The following is an 18,263-nucleotide window of genomic DNA, read 5'->3' as shown; positions in this document are numbered from 1 at the left end:
GAATATTGAACAGATGAGCTTAAGATTGATTCGAGGACTTCTGCCCATCAGAGCCTGTGGTAGGCTCCCAGAGCTTCCTTGTAATAGGCTGATTACTGGCACCCCAAAGCCAATGCCAGTAGGCTCTCACATGGCCAGCGATGCCCATTTCCTGATACCTGTGCCCTTGTGTAATGCCCTGCCTCTGAGTATGGGTGACACCTGGGAGCTGCTTGTAACCCACAGCACCTAGCCAAGGTGATGGGACGGCATCTTCATGACTGTTAGACTATAACTTCTGTCCTGCTAGTGGACTGTGTCTCTCTTGACTGGCTTTCATAACTCAAGCTGCTATGGGGAAGGAGAACTGAGGGTGACCTCCAGTCACTCAGGAACAGAGGCCCTAAGCCAACCACTCTTCAAGAACTGTCAGTGACCATGTGGGCTTAGCAATGAATGATACTCCAACCAAGCTTTGGACGAGACCTTGACCTTGGCTGGCAGCTTGCCTGTCACCTTCTGTGAGACTATGAGACAGGACAAGCAGCTGAATTGTGCCTGGAGGAGCTGCTACAACAAACATGTGTTGTTTGGAGCCACCATGCTACTGTGCAAGAGATAACTACCAGCCACCCAGAGCCCAATCCTGTGGCAAGTGCTTTTCTTGGCCTCCTCGTCTTCTGTGTGAACACCCAGAGGGAGGGACCTGCCTGGGCTGGGTTCAGCCTTGTGCTTTCTCTCCTCCCTGAGTCAGTGGCAGTTCCAACTCTTGCTTTTCTTTCTCCCGGTAGGGAAGAGGGGCAGGCAGGAAAGACCCCTTTTGTGGTTAAGAGTCAGCATGTTCGCCTTTCTCCTGCTTTCTCCTGCTTTCTCCTGTCCAGCTCTGGGCTCAGGTGATTAAAACACAAACAAAGCAAAACACTTCTCTGTCCAAGATCCCCAAGCTTTGCTGCGGCAAGCAGAGAGCTGAATAGGCTCAGAGGGGATGCAGGGTTATTTTACAGGCAGGAGGAGCAAGTCTGGGAGAAGAGGGATAATTAAAAGTGGCCTTCCCAAACAACAAGTGCTTAATGCGCTTGCCCTGATGGAGGGGCCTTCTGTGTTCCACTAGTCTTTGAGCTAAATGATCTTAATCAAGCCATGCTGAGCCCAGAGAGCCTGGATCATTTATTGTCTCCCACTTACGTAACCCTCCACCGAAACAAATGGGAAAAAACAACATGTTTTCTCAGGCCAGCGGGCAGAAAGAAAGGCGATGGCTCTTGTCTGCTACTCGGGGGAGCAGCAGTATCAGTGTGGCACTAAGGTGCCCCGTTGGCAGCTTCGCCATAATCCCAGACATCACATGGTGTCAGTTGCGGGCGGGGGTCACAAGGCGATTTTGAGTCCATCCAAGCTGAGTGGTAAGATCTGGGGCTCCAGTGCCCAGGACTCCGGGTTTCTTCCCCCGAATGAGGATGGGTTCAGCGCATTTTACAACGCGCCACCTCATGCAGGGCCCTGTTCACATTCCAGGTGTGATCAGAACTGGAAGCTGAAAAGGGAGCCGGCATAACAGGGGCTTCATCTGGGGCTGATACAGGCAAAACTCAGCAGGAGGCATTTTCCAAGGCAAGCACTTTGGTTTGTTCATAGCTGCAGGCCGTGAGGTGGCCAGCACAGGCTTTGGCACAGACAAGGCACCCAAACACAAGCTTGGTAAATGGAACTGACACCATATGAGTGTTTTTCGTAAGGACTGGGATTTGGGGAAAGAAGCCATGTGGCCTGTCTTGAGCACTAAGCTGGACCTCCTGGGTGGAAAGAGAAAACAGCTGATCTGGAGGCAGCAAGAATTACAGCCTTGACGCTGGTCTGCAGCCGGGCGGTATTTGGTGGTGTCCCTACTTTGGAGTGAGCCGGCTTGGCTTTGAACCCTGGCTCTGTACTGGGTTGGGGGGCAAGTCACACAACCTTTCTGATCCTTTGCTTTCTCAACTCTAAAGTGGGGAGAATTGATAATCCACCATGTATCAGAGGCCTCTTCCAGCCCTGGACACGCATTGTGTGCTCCTCACCTGTGTGATGTGAGCATTAATCAGATAAGCCCTAGTTCTGATGTGAGGAAGCAAAGGCACAGAGATGCTGACAGTGAGCAGTGGAGCTGGGATTTGGACACAGGTCATCTGCATTTGTTAAGACCATGCTAGGGCCGGCGCCATGGCTCACTAGGCTAATCCTCCGCCTAGCAGCGCCGGCACACCGGGTTCTAGTCCCGGTCGGGGTGCCGGATTCTGTCCCAGTTGCCCCTCTTCCAGGCCAGCTCTCTGCTGTGGCCAGGGAGTGCAGTGGAAGATGGCCCAAGTACTTGGGCCCTGCATCCCATGGGAGACCAGGAGAAGTACCTGGCTCCTGCCATCGGATCAGCGAGGTGCGCTGGCCTCAGCACGCCAGCCGTGGCGGTCATTGGAGGGTGAACCAATGGCAAAGGAAGACCTTTCTCTCTGTCTCTCTCTCTCACTGTCCACTCTGCCTGTCAAAAAAAAAAAAAAAAAAAAAAAAAGCCATGCTGAGAACTCCAGTTACTCTGATCTGATTATTACAATCGTGTGCATGGATTGAAATATCACACTCTGCCCCATACATACATGAAATTATTATAGGTCAATTAAAAATTTAAGAATAGTTTAAAAGAAAGACACTGCATTGCTTCCTTGTGGTGATGTCTAAACTCAGGAGGTCTGCAGGAGACTGAATGTGCTTAGCACCTGCCGTCCCATGTACAACTGGACGGATGCTACAAATGCTGGGACACACACTGGGGAGCTCTGTAGCTGGTGGGCACTCTGCCCTCAACCCCGGCTTCACTTCCGCTCTGTCACTGCCCCCAGGGTTACTGGGGGAAGTGCTTTCTCCCCCTTAGCTGGTCCTCAGTGGTGGCCACCTCTGGGGGGTGCCGACTGGCTCTCCTTTGGACCAAGCCACTTCCCTTGCGGGAAGGGACCCTGTACTATCAGTGACGGGGATCATGAATCACGAATTAATTCCACAGCCTGCTTGCTCCCAGTGAGGGCAGGCACACCCAAATGAAGACTGACAACCTAACGGGGAGGAGGCCAACCTGTGGCAGTGCCTGGGGGCCCGCGAGCCTTGTCACGGCTCATGCTTCATGTGTCATCACTAGTGTGCCGGCCATCAATAGGCGATAACCTGAGACTAGTAAAAGGGCGACCACGCAGCAGTGCAGTGAGCAGGAAACGGCAGTGCAGTCTCTGGCTCCCCCGAGTTGTATGTAGGGCTGCAAGCCAGCCACCCTCTAAAGAACTGTTCTCTCCAGTGGCTGGGCATCCGCGAACGCTGGGGAGCAAGGCGGAATGCCGATTAGTTGCAATTATCAGCTTTCTTACATGTGCATGGAGGCACTGGCCTGCCTCGTGCACTGTCTTGAATGTGAGTGAAGATGCAGATGTGCCGTTTAAGCAAAAACTAACATAAGAAGCAGAGTGTTCAGAGGAGAGGTTCCTTCAGAGGACCCATCCAACGCTGGGATCCCTCTAAGGTGCCTCTGTCCTAAGTTGGTGCTAACAGATGCTACCTGGCTGAGAAGAGTACTTTCTGTGCGATTGTTAAGAAGCTCACTCCTCAGCCTCTTACACAAGGCGTATAACTCAGGGCAAGTTACTCTCTGGGCCTCATTCTCCTCCTCTGGAAACGCGGACTCATACTGCAGCCCCCAGAAATGAGATCATGCCACTGAGAGCGCAGCACCGCTCCTGGCGCTCAGTAACGTGCAGTGAGGGTGGCAAGAATGCAACTCAAGGCTTTGCACGTGCTGTCTGCAAGGTGGAAGCTCAGGAGGGCTGTGTGGCTCTGAGCGTAACTCAGCACCTTCCCCCGGCCCCGGGCTCCTCGGCTGTAATGAGGAGCTGGCGCTGTAGTTCTGGCTCCCCAAGCTTTGGTGCTAATCAGACTTTCCCGACAGCTTGCTAGAGGGGCCCACGAATCTGCATTGTTAATGAGCAGCACTCCCAGGCGCCCCTCCCCCGACTTGGGACACAGCCACACAGGGGACACTCTGGGCTGTGTCCAGTGTTCCCAGGGGGCTGACCAGCTGCCGGCTACCTTCTGAAGTCCTGGATTAGGCACATGCTGAGCAGTTCTGGGGAAAGCTGCTGATGGCATGATTAACCCCGGAGTTTAATCCAAGCCCCCAGGAAACCTTCTGGTTACCCTGCCTTGTCCCCTAACCTCTCACATCTTGGGCCCCTTGCCTCCCAGGCTGCCATGCTTAAGAGCGACAGCTAAGAAGGGGTCTGGGTTTCCTCCCACTCCCAGCCTGGAATGGGGTTGTCTGCATCCCCAGTGAGCATAAGATGACAGGTTTCTGGGGGTGGGGACGAGAAGGCGCTATTTATTTTGGGTGAATTCAAGGCAAAGAGGTCAGCACAGAAGTGGGCATGGCTAGGCTTGCAGGGCCTGAGGGTGGAAGGGTGGAGGGACACAAAGGCCCCCAGCGAGTGGGAGGACAAATGTGAGCAGGGGCCGGGGCCCTGGAGAAGCCTGCCTTCCAGCCATGCCGTCATCCCAGAAGGGTGTGCTTGGAGTATAATGGCTGTAGCTACAAATTCTATTAACTCTAATAGTTGTTCTGTGGTGAATGGATAATGCATTTAGCAGAAATAGACTCAATCAATTTATACGAAACACATAAAACTTTCTCATTGGAATTGGCATCTGTTCTTGAGTCATGTGTGGCAATGGACCGTCTGCCAGCCTCACTCCTGGGCACACGAGCGCTGCCAGGGGCTAACTGGAGAGATGAGCCACAGAAGTGCGGGCTCCCTAATGCCACATCCCTTTAGACCTTAGGATCATGGAACTGGGCACAGCAGGGGACTTGGAGACTGTGAACTTCCCAACCTTGACTTTTTCCAAATAGCATTTCTCTTCCTGGATCTGTGTTACCCTCCTAACACAAGTGCTGTCACAGGTTTGCTAACTTGTCCCAGGAGGGAGGACCAGTCCCAGAACAGCCCAGCACCAAGGCTTGCTGGTGCAAGGTTTTCTGACTCCTTATTCAGTCAACTGCCCACGATTCTACATATTTTAAATGACTTTTACTTCCCTGACCCCCACCCCCAGCAGAAATGCACACTCAAAAACTAGCAAACCAACTGTTCCCATAAAATAATATCAGAGGCGAGGCTGTGGTTTTGATGCCATGACCCACGAAGCGGGACCGTGTTTGGGACTGAGCTGCATCCCTCGGCCCTTCTCTCCTGCTTCTGAACTCCACGCAGACATGGGCTAAGGCAGGAAGAACCATTGCGCTGTGGGGGCCTGGTTCCCTCTCCAGGGCTTCCCTGAGAAGGTGGCAGAGCCTGCTTGCATCCCCTCACCCCAATCTCACCCCAATCTTCACTATTGCTGAGAGGGAGCTGAGGGAGAGAGACAGAGAGAGAGAGAGACAGCTTCGTTGCCCTGTGATTGCATTATTCCAACCATTTGGTTAGCGTAATTGCATGTGCAAAGCTGACAAATGTAATTTTCCTGGACTTAATACTTGCCCCGTTTTCTCTTTCAGCCTCTTCATCTGATTACCTAAAGTGACTCACGGCTTCCGAGAATGCGGCGTGCGGGATGCACCTGCACAGCCCTGCCTGGACGCTTCGCGATTCCACTCTGCCCCGTGGGCCGGGAGGAGAGGGTACCCCTAGGGCGGGACGGACTGGCTGCAGGGACCCGGGGAGTAGCTATTTTCTGAAGACCCGATTTGGCCTTTGTGTTGCTCAGTGTTGCTCTCAGGCTTGCTTGCTGCGGAGCTGAAATGCCACCAGCCACCCCTGTTCCAGCCCAGTAGAAACTGACAGCCCTGAACTTTGCAAAGAAAATCTTATTATCTTGTCTCCTCAATTCTTTGTCAAAGCGTTGGGAGCTGATTTGTTTGCTGTTCATGCAGGGGCTCTGGTCTGGGATGCTCTCCCTGCCGCTCTTCTATTTTTAGTGTTTATCTCTGATTGGAGACTTTGATACTTCCAAGTAGCTTAGCTAGGGAAAAAATGTAGACTTCAGGTTCATATCCTGGACTGCTCCCCACCAGCTGCAAGATTCTTTACTTCTCCTCCCACCAAGGGCAGCCACAGTGACTGTCCTGGGGCCAGTGCGAAGGCTGGTCCACTCCTGAGACAGGAGTCAAGCTTACTCCTTGTCTGTTTCCTTTGCCTTCCCACTATTCACCTCCAGGGGGCGCTCTCATATAGAGGCTCTGAGCTCTGGCTTGGTTTCACGCCACCGCCACTCTCCTCCCCTGGGCCAGCAGCTCCAGCACTGTGAGGACTGGGTCATCCCTCCTTGCCGTAGCCACAGGGGAGGGGCTGGGCCCACGTTGGCTGGGTGACTATTGCTGAGTGAGTGCAGCCATGGCCTTGGCCTACCTGAGTCCACATAAACCTCTCTTGCTGCAGGGACATCATACTAACTGCTTACATGATCCTCATCTACATGGGAAGTTCTTTTGAGTTCTTGACCTGGCTCTTGTATTGCCTAGCATCACTGAACACAGAACTGGCCACAGAGGAAGTGTACAAGGACTGGAGGTGGGTCTACCTGAAAGCCAGGTGAGGCCAGGGCCAGGGTATGGCCTGTTCTCCCTGAGCAGAAGCTGAGTCTAGGGACTGGGGTTGTGGCATCAGTTCAAGTCCTGGCTGCCCCACTTCTTATCCAGCTCCCTGCTAATGTGCCTTGGAAAGCAGCAGAGGATGGCCCACGTCCTTGGGCCCCTGTACCCCTGTGGGAAGCCTGGATGAGGCTCCTGGCTCCTGGCTTTGGCCTGACCAAGTCCAGGCCATTGTGGCCACTTGGGGAGTGAACCAATGGATGGAAGATCCCTTTCTCTGCATCTCTCTTTCTCCCTCTCTCTAACTCTGCCTTTCAAAGAAATACAATAAATCTTAAAAAAAAAAAAAAAAGGAGCTGAGTCCAGGGGCTCAGGGGATACTGCTGTGGGTGATGGGGAAGGGCGGTTCTGCCCCAGGGAGATCCTCCCAGAGGAAACAGAGACACTCACGCCATGTACTCGCAGGGGTCTGCAGCAAGGCAGGTCTGGGGGACCTGATCAGGACCCGAGGTGCCCCCTGCTTGGGTCCCAGGAGGAGAAGCGGTATTGGAAGCCTGGCCCAGCTTCTTCCTCACTGGAGCTTCTCTTCCCTGCACCAAGGGGCTCCTGGGCAAGCAGAGGGTCTGTTCTAGAGCTTTCCCAGAGTGCCAGGTGGCTGGTGTACTCCTGAGGCTGCCCAGGGACATGCTGGGCCCACCAGCGTTCAGGTCATTCGGGAAGGGAGAGGGAACACCGACACACAGACCCTTGCAGAGGAATTCAGGCAGGGGTGGGGAATGTCTGGCCCGTGGGCCGTGGAAGGCCCAGGAAATCACGTGGTCTGGCCCTGCCGAGGCAACCGCAGGCAGGACACGAAAGTCAATAAATCCATAGCAGGCGAATTTGGATAATTTTGTAGGGCCTGCGAATATTGTTATAAATATCCAAATGGCCCTGGGCAGAAAAAAGGTTCCCCAGCCCTGAATTAGGAGTACAGCTGCTCAGTGCGGGAGGCTGGTGTTCCAGCTGCCGTGGTCTCCTGCCTCCTGGGCTGCAGCCACGTGACCTCATCAGAGTGGCCACTGGGCAGGCCCTCGCTGAGCAGCCTGTTAGGGGCTGTGGGAGTGGGTGGCAATAAACCTGGAGTCAGGCAGGGCCAGTGGCTGTTTCCTAAACACTGCTGCCCAGGAGCTAGCTGGAGCCTGCTGCTGCCCACCAGTCGATCGATCGGCAGGTGCTTCTCGAGTCTCTGCTATATCGCCAGCGCTGGTGCTTGGGCCAGGGCAGGGGGCTTGCAGCCACGTTCAGTTTGCACATCAGAAGGGGAAGCCTCACCTCCCTCCTGAATTTATAACTTTGTCAGTTTCCTAACTTTCACACAAGGAGGTGGTAGCTGACCAAGGGCCAAGAAGTCAAAGGTGGTGGATCAGTGGGGCTTTGGGGCGGGGGGCAGGCAGGGCTGCCCCTTCAGGCTAGATCGGTTCAGGAGCCATGAGGCTAATGAGGGAAGTGGGGAGCCATTGCAGCAGGCCAGGTTCTCCTCCAGATGGAAAAGTGGGCGTGGGCAGGTGTCCTGAAGTCCTAAGGAAGGGAAGAGGTGGGGAGAGGAGAAAAGCAATGCTCTCTCCTCATGTTTAATGAGTTGCGAGCCAATGAATTCAATGTCAAAAAAAAAAAAAAAGGCTAAGTCTCTACTTTTTTGGACTTTGCACAAGGATTTTATAAGTAGCAATGAGAGATTTATCATTTATCCGTGCCTCTCTTTTATAAAGACTTATCTTCTATAAGAAACAGCATGGGCGGACTGTATGCTGTGTATCAGCCTCTCCAGGTTACTCGTGGCAGAAGCAGCATCAAGTGCCCAGGCCCCGAGGCCCACCTGGGGAACCCCTTGGCTTGTGGGAGTGGGAGACACAGGCAGGCCCATTAGTGTCTCTGACCTGTAACCACCAGGAAGATCACATTGGGTTCTGAGAGCCTCGCCCTGACATGATCAGTGGTTGAGAATCCACACCTACAGTTGATGGCCAGAGGCTGGAGGCCAACAGCTCCGTGAGAAGTCTCCCACTGTGCAATGTGCTGAACAGAACTGTTTGAGGGGAGCTCTGGAGAGAATCTGTCCAACTGGAAGCTTTGGGGTAGCCTGCTTTGTGCAACAGTAACCTTGGCCTTGGGCCCAAACCCTTTCCATGAGGAGAAGAAATCTGTGTAAGATTTGCTTTGTTCAGGAGGTGGGGAGAGACTATCAGAGTGGTCCTCTGGTGTGTGGGGGGTCTGAGCCTCCCCAAAACACAGAAGGAAGCTTCTCCTTGGCACAGCTTCTGGAAGCTTCCTTTGTCCAGGTCGTGAAAACCAAAAAGCCTTCTTTTGGAGCCCCAGAAGCCAGAGTGTAGGGGATGCCCCTTCTACAGGTCGTTTCCTTGTTTAAATGCAACTTCACACCCTAGTCGCAGCATGGAGCCTCCTGCCTTTTGCAACAAGAAATCAGCCTGCTTGGATCTGGGGGCTGAGCCCTTACCTGTAGGGTCAAAGGTGGGGGTCCTTGGTGTGGCCTCCCTGGGTTTCGACTCCTTGTTTGGGCTACCATCAAACAGATTTCTTGATCTGGGTTCCGTGCTCTGTAGAGTTTTGTCCTCTCCACTGACTGGAATAGAGAAAAGCCCAGGGGCTGGTTTAGCTGGTTCTCAGGTTCAGGTAGCTGAGTTCACTTTCGGGCAGGTGGGAGAGACAGCTGGGCACAGGTTAGAGGGGACAGTGAGGCTGTGGGGGGTTAAGTGGCAGGGGCAGGGTGAACTCACTGGTGAGGTAGCAGTCCAGGCTGATGGAGATGTTGTCGAAGGCCACCGTGGCTCTGGATCCTTGTTCCCACCACGCGACCATCTGGAGCCAGAACCTGCACGCATTGAGAGAAATGCATGTGAAGACCAGACGGGATGGCTGGTGTCCCAGGCAGCAGAATCCAGCAGATGTGTGCTCATCACCGGCTTTTCAGTCTCAGCTAACCCCAGAGTGACAGCAAGAGGATGGAGGACAGCCTCTCCCCAACCTCACTCACACAGAGGACTTGCCTTTCTGAAGGCACCTGACACCTGGCCCTTAAACCCGACGGGGCACGTGGGCCTGGGACCAGGGCTCTCTGTTCCTCTGAGAGGATCTCTTTTGCTTTCCGGGTGTAAAGGATGGAAATGGTCAGGCCTGAAATACAGTGGGTGCTCATCCGAGGGGCTGACATCATTACCAAGACATTGGAATGCATCTGTGCCGGCTCACAGAACTGCTGTCCTGAAGTGCCTTGGGCTTGCTGCTTCAGACAATCTGGCTCCTTCCTAGCACCCCTGCATTGCCCCATTACAGCAACCAGAGGATTAATCTCTTACCCAGCAGGGTCTCAAGCATCCCAGGTCTTGTCCAGCATCAGCTGTGGTTGCCTGACTGGTTGTGAAGGATTAAATGACTTGACCGTGAGCCCTGGGAGTGTTTGTAACCATCTCAGAGTGGGTTGTAAAGTGCTAACGGTAAATCCATTGACATAGTGTTTCTTCTAGGCTGTTTCAGATTCTCGGAGGCCCAGGTCCTCAGACTGTGGCTAGGAAAGGCTTTAGAATGAGACAAACCAGACCAAAAAAATACCTTTGGTTCATTTGTTTCCTGGGAAATCTCTTCCTGGAATGCTATCCATCCACTCTTTTCTGCTATAAGGGGGAGGGTTTCCTGGAGACCTTTTTTTAAATTTTTTTAAATTTTATTTTTTTTGACAGGCAGAGTGGACAGTGAGAGAGAGACAGAGAGAAAGGTCTTCCTTTACCGTTGGTTCACCCTCCAATGGCCGCCGCGGCCGGCGCGCTGCGGCCGGCGCTGATCCGAAGCCAGGTACTTCTCCTGGTCTCCCATGGGGTGCAGGGCCCAAGCACTTGGGCCATCCTCCACTGCACTCCCTGGCCACAGCAGAGAGCTGGCCTGGAAGAGGGACAACTGGGACAGAATCTGGCGCCCCGACTGGGACTAGAATCCGCAAAGCGGAGGATTAGCCTAGTGAGCCGCGGTGCCGGCCTCCTGGAGACCTTAAAAACCCTTCCACCCTTCAGAATGCCGATTAAGAGTGACCTGAAGAACAGTGCACCTGCTCCAATGTGGATGTTAAAACACTGATGGAGAACCCACGCCCATCAGTGGGTGACTGGATGAACCACATGCTCCCCAGCCATACAGCAGGATGCTACTCTGCAATGAAACAGAATGGACCAGGAGATAAGATAGCAGGGGAGTGGACCTCAGAAATAGTACGCTAAGTTCAGGAAGCCTGACAATAAATAAGTGAAGACTTCTTGGTGAATGAGTCCAGGTACAGGAAATATCTAGAATAGGCGTCTGTGGGTGATGAAGACGTCCTCACATGGGACCGTGATGCTCTTTGCAGAACTCTGCAGATTTGCTAAGTGACTTACAACAGGTGAGCTTTATGCAATGTAAATAATAGCTTGATAAAGCTGTTAGAGGAGAGACAAGGGAGAAGGAGAGAGAGAGAAAAGTAAAGAAAAGGAGAGGAGAAGAGAGGAGAGGGGAGGGGAGGTGAGAGGAGGGGAGGAGAGAAGAGGAGAGGAGAGAGGAGGAAGAAGGGAATGTGAACCCCAAGATCACTGGCAGCGTGGAGCAGCCAGGGCAGAACTGAGACTGGAGAAAGCAGCACGGAGGGCGCATGGATGACGAGAGCAGAAGCTGACCGAGAGGGAAAGGCACATGTAGAAACAGGCAGGGGTAGAACATGTGCTCAGGTGGGTTTGCAGAGAGGCAGCCAGGCTCCAGCCAGGGAGTCAGCAGCAGCAGGGGCTGGGAGCCCATTAGGCATGAGAAGGAGACCTCTGGCAGCATGCAGAAGAGGCAGACGCTGGCTGAGCTATCGTGGTCAGAGAACAAGGACTCTCTCTGTGGAGGAAAGCCTTGAAATCAAAGGCAAACTTATCTGGACGGCACGCCTGGCATCGATTCTTCTTAACTGAACTACTCTAAATCTTCCTGTGCATTCACCCGGCTTGTGAAATCTGGTCATTCACAAATAATGCTTTCTGTCTGAGGATCCGAATCTGTCTGGCTTTAAAGAAGCAATGCCTGAATCTGGCGAGGCCATGGCCAAGCCCAGTCACATTCCCCACGATAGGGTCCACATGGTCTCTCAGTCCAGCACAGAAGACTGGTGGTTGGCTGGATGTGCGAGGAGTGGCAGCAGAGAAGCCCCAGGGCCTGTGTGGGGGGACACCTGGGCATGCTGGGTGCATGTGTGTGAGACGATGGACAACACACGAACTCAGCCACCCATGACCTTGGGCATGCACTTGCGAGATATCTTTCTTCATGGCCCCGATAAGCACCGGTTTCTATTTCACATAAAGTTGTCAGATATTAGGGCCTGCCTTAGGCCTAGGGGTGAAGGGAGGGTTCTAGGAGGAATCAGAGGGGAAAACTGCATTCACACTGCTTACTGTCCAGTGGAGAGATGGGGCGTGTCTATGTCAGTGTCCAATAGAGCAGAAGGGGGCTGGTGCCACAGGAGGTGCACCCAAGTGCTGTCAGAGCCCAGGGAAGAAGAATGACAGCAGCCTGGGGAAACTGGGTGCCTCACGGAGCAAGTGGCTTTTCCATTGGTTTTGAAGGCAGAGGAGGACTCAGGGATGTGGGTGTGGGGGTGGAGCGGAGTGAGGAGGAGGAGGAGGAGCTAGTGTAAGTGATGCACTGTTGGGGACAGGACCCATTTGGTGTGAGAGGTAGGGGAGGAAGTCAGGATGGTGGGGTCACGTGAGAGCCAGGCTGAAGAATTTCTACTGCCATTTCATTGAAAACGGGGAGCCACAGCAGGTTGCCAACACAACAGTGGCCAAATCAAATACTTGTGTTAGGATAATTACAGTGGAACCGGTAAGCAGATCAGGGAAACTGGAGGAAGCAGAGACAGGGCAGGGGTGAGTGTGTGAGATGCCCTGCTCCTCATGATTCTTACCCGGGTGCCCCATGCCTTCGCTAGGTTGCTCTGTGAGTCTTGGCTGTCTCCAAGGTCCCTGCAGGGGACACTGTATACAGGTGAGCTCCTGGTTGGAGCCTGTGTAACCCAGGACAAGACCTAGGCTGGGATTCTCAACTGGACTGGCAGGCCCTGTTCTTTTTAAAGGAGATGGAAAGGTTGGAGAAATGCCACTCCCCAAAGTGCTTGGAGCTACAGCAAGGTGAAACCAAACCTCTATTCAAGGGTCCCTAAAAGCATAGGGAAGATATCACTGGACCCAGACTCCCACCCTTAGCCCAAAGTGTCCTTGATTGACCTTTAAGACCAAAGGGAATTCATTGAATTAGGGAGGTGGTACAGCTGGCTGGACACAGTTCTAATCACTATACTCAAGAAGTCATTTGCTTCTTCGATGCATAAACCCTGATGGCCAGTGTTGTCTGGAGGGGTTTGTTTAGGGAATTCCAGGTCTGGACAGAGAAATTCCAGGTCTGCAGCACGAGATAACTGCCACTTACATGTAACTCTCCCAGGACAACTGAAGCCCATTTGGCCATCATAAAAACTCCCCAAGGGCATGGCATCACTGACCCATCAAAAGAAGGTCTTGAGCAACACGGAGCAACCAGGAGCTTGGACAGGAGCTGAGCATGCACCTCTTGGCCCCAATTTCAATCTAGAAGAACCTTTGCCCCCAGCTCCTCCAGGAGCCAGGGAATTAAGCCATGGCTGCCTCACTCCTTGCTCTGAACTTCGCAAATATACACCTACTTTCTTCTACCACCCTGAAGTCAGTGACTGGCTTTCTGCACGTTGGGTGAGCTGATCCGAATTTGGGGATTCGATACCAACAACTGAAACTAATTTGGGGTGTTCTGCAATAAAAGGGTGGCAAGAGAGAACTCTGTTTCTGGGTGGAAACATCAGGAAGGCACAGCGACCTGACTGCACCACAGCCGGCAAGGGTCCAAAGCTGCCCATGTTCCCGTTCTCCACCCCAGTGCACACCTCCCAGTCCATCCTCCACAGGCTGAGGAGCCAGATGGGGCGCTGATTTCCACGTTGGGCCACATCTGGGGTATACATTCCAGGAGGGCCTGCGGTGCCTGAGCAGGTAAATGAGGGCCAGGGTCCCTGCTGTCCCCTGAAGGAGTCCTTCCAGGAAAGCTGCAGGAAGCTCCCCCTTTCTGCTCTCCCCTCCCCTCTCTCTGCCTTCCTTCTTCACTCCTGAGAGCCTAGAGCTGCAAAGTTTGCTCACAGCCATGGGGCCTCTTAGCATGGATGGGATGATGCAAGCTGGGCCTGGAACGGTTTCTAAATAGAAGAGTTTCTAAAGTGCTCTGCGAGGCAACGGCAGTGGCAGCTGCTGTCTAAAAGACTTTGATTGACACTGGGAATTGCACATATTTTGAGTCAGGAACACTCACAACAATCAACGGAGACTTAATCAGAAGGCAACATGAAAGCCCATGATGCCACCTTGGTCCAACAGGGGCCGCACGGCCTACCCTTTCCCAAGTGCACCAGACTCGCTCCAGAGGTGCACGGAAGGGACAGGTGTGGCAAGGTGGCATGAAGGTGGCCCACGGCAGGGTGTGGAAGGCGGGGGTGACGCGCAGGTATTTTGGGAGTGGGGTCTGGGGCAGCAGGCGATGGAGCAGAGAAGGTGCGGCAGGATCAGTCTTGGAGTTTATTTTCTGTGGGGTACCAGCCAAGGGAGCAGCTGGGCACCAGGACCATCTAAATTCAGGCTCCTCTACTCTGGACAGTACCTGGCTGTGTGCCTTTACCTGAGCCTCAGGTGAAGAGTTTGCTCCCGGTTCCCCTCACACTCTGCTAGACACAAGCGAGAGCAAGTCTCTGTCTTTCCGGCCAACCTCTCTTTTCTTCTGAGTCCCTCAAAAGTGCAGATCCCAAGTCACTGTCCAGAGTCAGCCTCAGGCCTTGCTTTCTACCATTCAGCAGGTGGCTTACTCTGGACCTGAGGGGAAGTTCTGGCATGGACCAGGTGGGCCAGTCGAGGGCTGAGGGAACCTTCCGGCACTCACCGGGTGGACTCTTCTGGGACTGAGGAAAAGCAAGGTCCATGCCACACGGCTGCCCGGATTGCAGGTGTTTCTGGTGAACACAGTGGTTCTTATTCTTCCCCTAGCCTAGAACCTTTGCCTGGCTGGGGAAGGATTGAGTCTTCCCCTTCCTGTCTGCACACAGCCTGGCCAAGGATCAGGAATGAATTAGCTCTCTGGGGCTCCTCCCTCTCTCTCACTGATCTGTGTTATTGAAGAACAAGGCAGGTGCGCTTCTTTACTTAGCAGCGGGGACTTTGCTCCCTGCTTCTACTTGCTCAGCTCTGCTTCTCCAAAGTCGATGCCTTTGATGGCGTGGGTTGTTGTCACTTTTTCTAGCCAGTGGGGTTTGGAGCTTGTTGCTCAAACAGACTTGGCTAGAGATCTTGGCTGGAGCCTGGCTTTGCATAATGAATGCGTCCGCCCTGCCTTGCTTTGCTCAGCTTTACAGAGAAGCCTGTTGAAAACTGGCCCAGGCGACTCTGGGGGGTGGCCATCTGGGCTATGGACCAAGTGGAGAGGGGGCAGCTTTGGAACTGGGTGCCTCCTAGACCCATGGGCAGATCCCTGCTCAGGAAATGCTGATGCCATTGGGGCACCACTTCGCGCAGGCAGCAGACTGTTAATGGGCAGTGGATAGAATGCCTTCCTTGCCTCCCTGCCAGCCTTAGGGATTGACAAACCTAATTAAGCTCACTTAATGATTTTAAGTAGCTGACAAAAAGGTGTCTGTCTGAATGTGGACCAGGGAATAGCAACGCCTTGGAGAGAGAGCAGGACGGAAAGGCTGCACTGCGTCAGAGCATTTAACGATGGACGGTGTCAGAGACTCCGTGGACTTGGGAGCAGCGGAGCTCTGCATCCCTTCTCGCAGCTGGGGCTCACACGGGCTCTGGCTGCTTAGGATGGAGCTGGCAGATACTGCCGAGGAAAAGCTCTCTCTCCAATTTATCACTGTGCGGTTGATTTGCTCGGCAAAAATCTTCTAAAATGGACTGTCAGGAGGCTCAGGTCGCGGTATGCATTTCTATTCAAATAATGCATGTGATGAAAAAGCCCGGCCACCTCCATCCTACTGTCCACGTAACTGACTTCAGTTACTGGCTGAAGACGAAGGGCTCGTGGACAGTTTTGGGTTTGTGGGAGCAGACCTGACTGGGGTGGACACGGCCAAGGCTGGCCATGTGTGTCCTGACTCTGGGGGCCTTTGGCTTCTGCTTAGTGAAGTGGGGGTGAGGTGACATTCACAGCCACCTTCAGGAGTGGGAAGCACCACTCTGCACTCAGTCCGACTCTCAGAGGTAATTTACCACCTCCTGACTTGATTTCTTCTCTGGGCTCTGAGAACGGTCCTGGAGCTCGCTCACGATGACTCTGGCTTCATGAGGGAGGCCCCCTGGAACCAGGAGAGGAAATGAATTTTCACAGAGGCTGAGAAGGCCTGGCGAACCACTCAGGCCCTTGGAGATTCCAGGAGCTGGCTGTGGGGCTCACTGTTGGGGGCTGCAAGCAGAGGCTCCCAGCCCGAGTGTGGGCTCTGGCACGTCACACATGCAAAGGCGAGCCACAAGGATGCACCACCAGGCTGCAGAGCAGGGGAAGCCCATCCCTAGCAAGTTCCCGGTTTGCTCTTTCATTCTTTCTATCTGTGTCTATTCAGCTCTTTCTGGGCCCTGGGCTTTGAGGGGGAAAGGCTTCTATGTATCCCTGGCCCAGCACGGGAGGTGCTTGTGCCCATAAAGACCTGACCAGCAGGCTTGAATTGCCCAGTGCACTGGAAGGATTGGTGGTGGTGTTGCGGGTGGGAGGAGGAGGAAGAAAGAGATAAAGGGAGAGAGAAAGAAAGAGGAGCACCCAAGACGCCAAGTTGCACAGTTACCTGGGGAAGGAGCAGAGGCAAGCTGGGAACTCAGACTCCTGCTGTCCAGGCCACTTTTTCTGCCATCCCCTGCAGAGTCATGTGACTTCTCTACTCTGCCTCAATCTCATATGCGGTATACAACAAGCACCTTGGGACAACCAGGGACAGGGAGGACTGCCTAGAGCCAGACCGCCCCCGCCTCCATTCTTCTCAGAAGCCTGGGACGCCCCCTCCCTGTTTCTCAGAACACGCAGCTTCCCCACTACTGGCCTTTTCCTCTGCCCTCTGTGGTGGTGCTGGCTTGTGGTTTGCAGGGCTGAGATGGCACCGGGGATGGGGGCACCCCCAGCAGTGAGAAGACCCAGAAACAGGGTGGCTTCCAGCTCCTTTCTCCCCGACAAGACCATCCTCATGAGCTGCCTTTTCTGCTTGGTGAGGCCGGGTCTCAAACAGCAGGAAGGAGCAACGACGGCTGCGGATTAATGGGACAAGTCACTCAAGTCACTGAAACTTTTTAGCTGCCATCTTGGTTTTTAAAAATGAGCATTTTCACAGGGGAAGCTTTCCGTTAGCATGAGAGATTCAAATTCATTGTTCTCACTTTATAGTATATTTTTATTAGAAACCTGAACTTCCTCAGACACTGTTATAAATTACACATATCCTTCTCTTTCAGCAATGCTTATATGAGCTCCTAACACAAGGCAGAAACTTATGCCTGCTGTTAGCACAGCAATGGCTAAGGCGTGGACCTTGCCTTTGAGGATTCTGAACAGTGGTGTAATTCCCATTATTTACTGAGTAAGGGGTTTCTGAAGTTCCTTTTGTTCTTCCCCTACAGAGCTAGAACATATATAACCTGGGCTGGGAAACACTAACTCTGGGCAGTGAGAGAGGTGAAGCCAAGAAAGACCTTGAAGAACTGCAGGTCCAGAATGGTAGAGCTATCGCAGAAGCATCACTCTTCAGGCTGCACTGGTGGGGGCCATACTGAAGGTGGGGATGGGATACCAACTAGGCAGCCAGAAAGCCAGCTACGGGACTCGGGGGGAGGAGGGGAAATAAAGATGTATGAGTCACTGGCATGGAAGAGAGGGTGGGAGTCGAGGGTTGATGAGGTTCCTGGAGGGCAGCATGGGGAGAAACGGATTCTGTTATGCTTCAAATACCAGAAGCTCAGTTATCCCCTAAACTGCAGACTTTGTGCCCAGGGAGAGAAGGGGCTGAGAACAAAGGGCTGCATTTTCAGAAGCATTAAGAGTTATGAAAAACATGCACATCCATTGCCTTGTAAACTGAGCCATGGATGTTATCAAGAAAATCTTGATCATGTCCAAACATCCTGTTATTCTAAAGGGGTTCACTTAGTGCCATTATGAGCCACTGCCTCTTACACCAGACTCACGGGCTGGACCTGTCTCACTGCTTTGCACTCTTGATTGTGGAAACGTAGCAATCAAAGGCAAAACCTTGTCCTAAACGTCACAGTAAATCAGTGTTAGAAATAGGATTTAAAGCTCAGAATCGCTAATCTACTTCTTGCTGCAATGATCTGAGCTGTTTTGTGAGAAAGAAACAGGGCCAGATCCTGGCAGAATCACAGTGTTCCGTCTGCATATATTGATGCCTGGTTGCTCACTGCACACTCAGCCATTACCACATTTCTCCCTCTCTTCTTTCAGGGCTGCTCCACAGCTGTCCTGGGCTGATGGTACCACTAGGAAGGCAGTGCAGGAAGGGGCCTCTACTCCAGATCCCCCATTCTTCCTTTCTGACCCTTCCTCTGAG

At 53.2% G+C, this 18,263-nt stretch overlaps 1 protein-coding gene across 2 annotated transcripts in view; it reads right to left on the bottom strand.

Annotated features, from left to right (window-relative positions):
* The window catches only part of ALK (ALK receptor tyrosine kinase), a 774,540-nt gene that overhangs the window by 69,963 nt on the left and 686,314 nt on the right, over positions 1–18,263 (bottom strand). For both annotated transcript variants that reach the window (XR_016229509.1, XM_051843042.3), the window contains exons 10-11: positions 9,352–9,446; positions 9,072–9,197 (exon numbers count right to left, since the gene is read on the bottom strand). Coding sequence is in view for 1 of the 2 variants with exons in the window: in XM_051843042.3 (XP_051699002.1) it covers positions 9,072–9,197; positions 9,352–9,446 (221 nt within the window). In the remaining variant the exon portion in view is untranslated. The remainder of the gene's footprint in view (positions 1–9,071; positions 9,198–9,351; positions 9,447–18,263) is intronic.

Source organism: Oryctolagus cuniculus, chromosome 2, assembly GCF_051225735.1.
Source record: "Oryctolagus cuniculus isolate XC-2025 breed Fujian yellow rabbit chromosome 2, ASM5122573v1, whole genome shotgun sequence".
Classification (NCBI taxonomy): Eukaryota; Metazoa; Chordata; class Mammalia; order Lagomorpha; family Leporidae; genus Oryctolagus; species Oryctolagus cuniculus.
The sequence above is the reverse complement of the archived record's forward strand: the minus strand, read 5'-3'. Positions and strand labels throughout refer to the sequence as shown.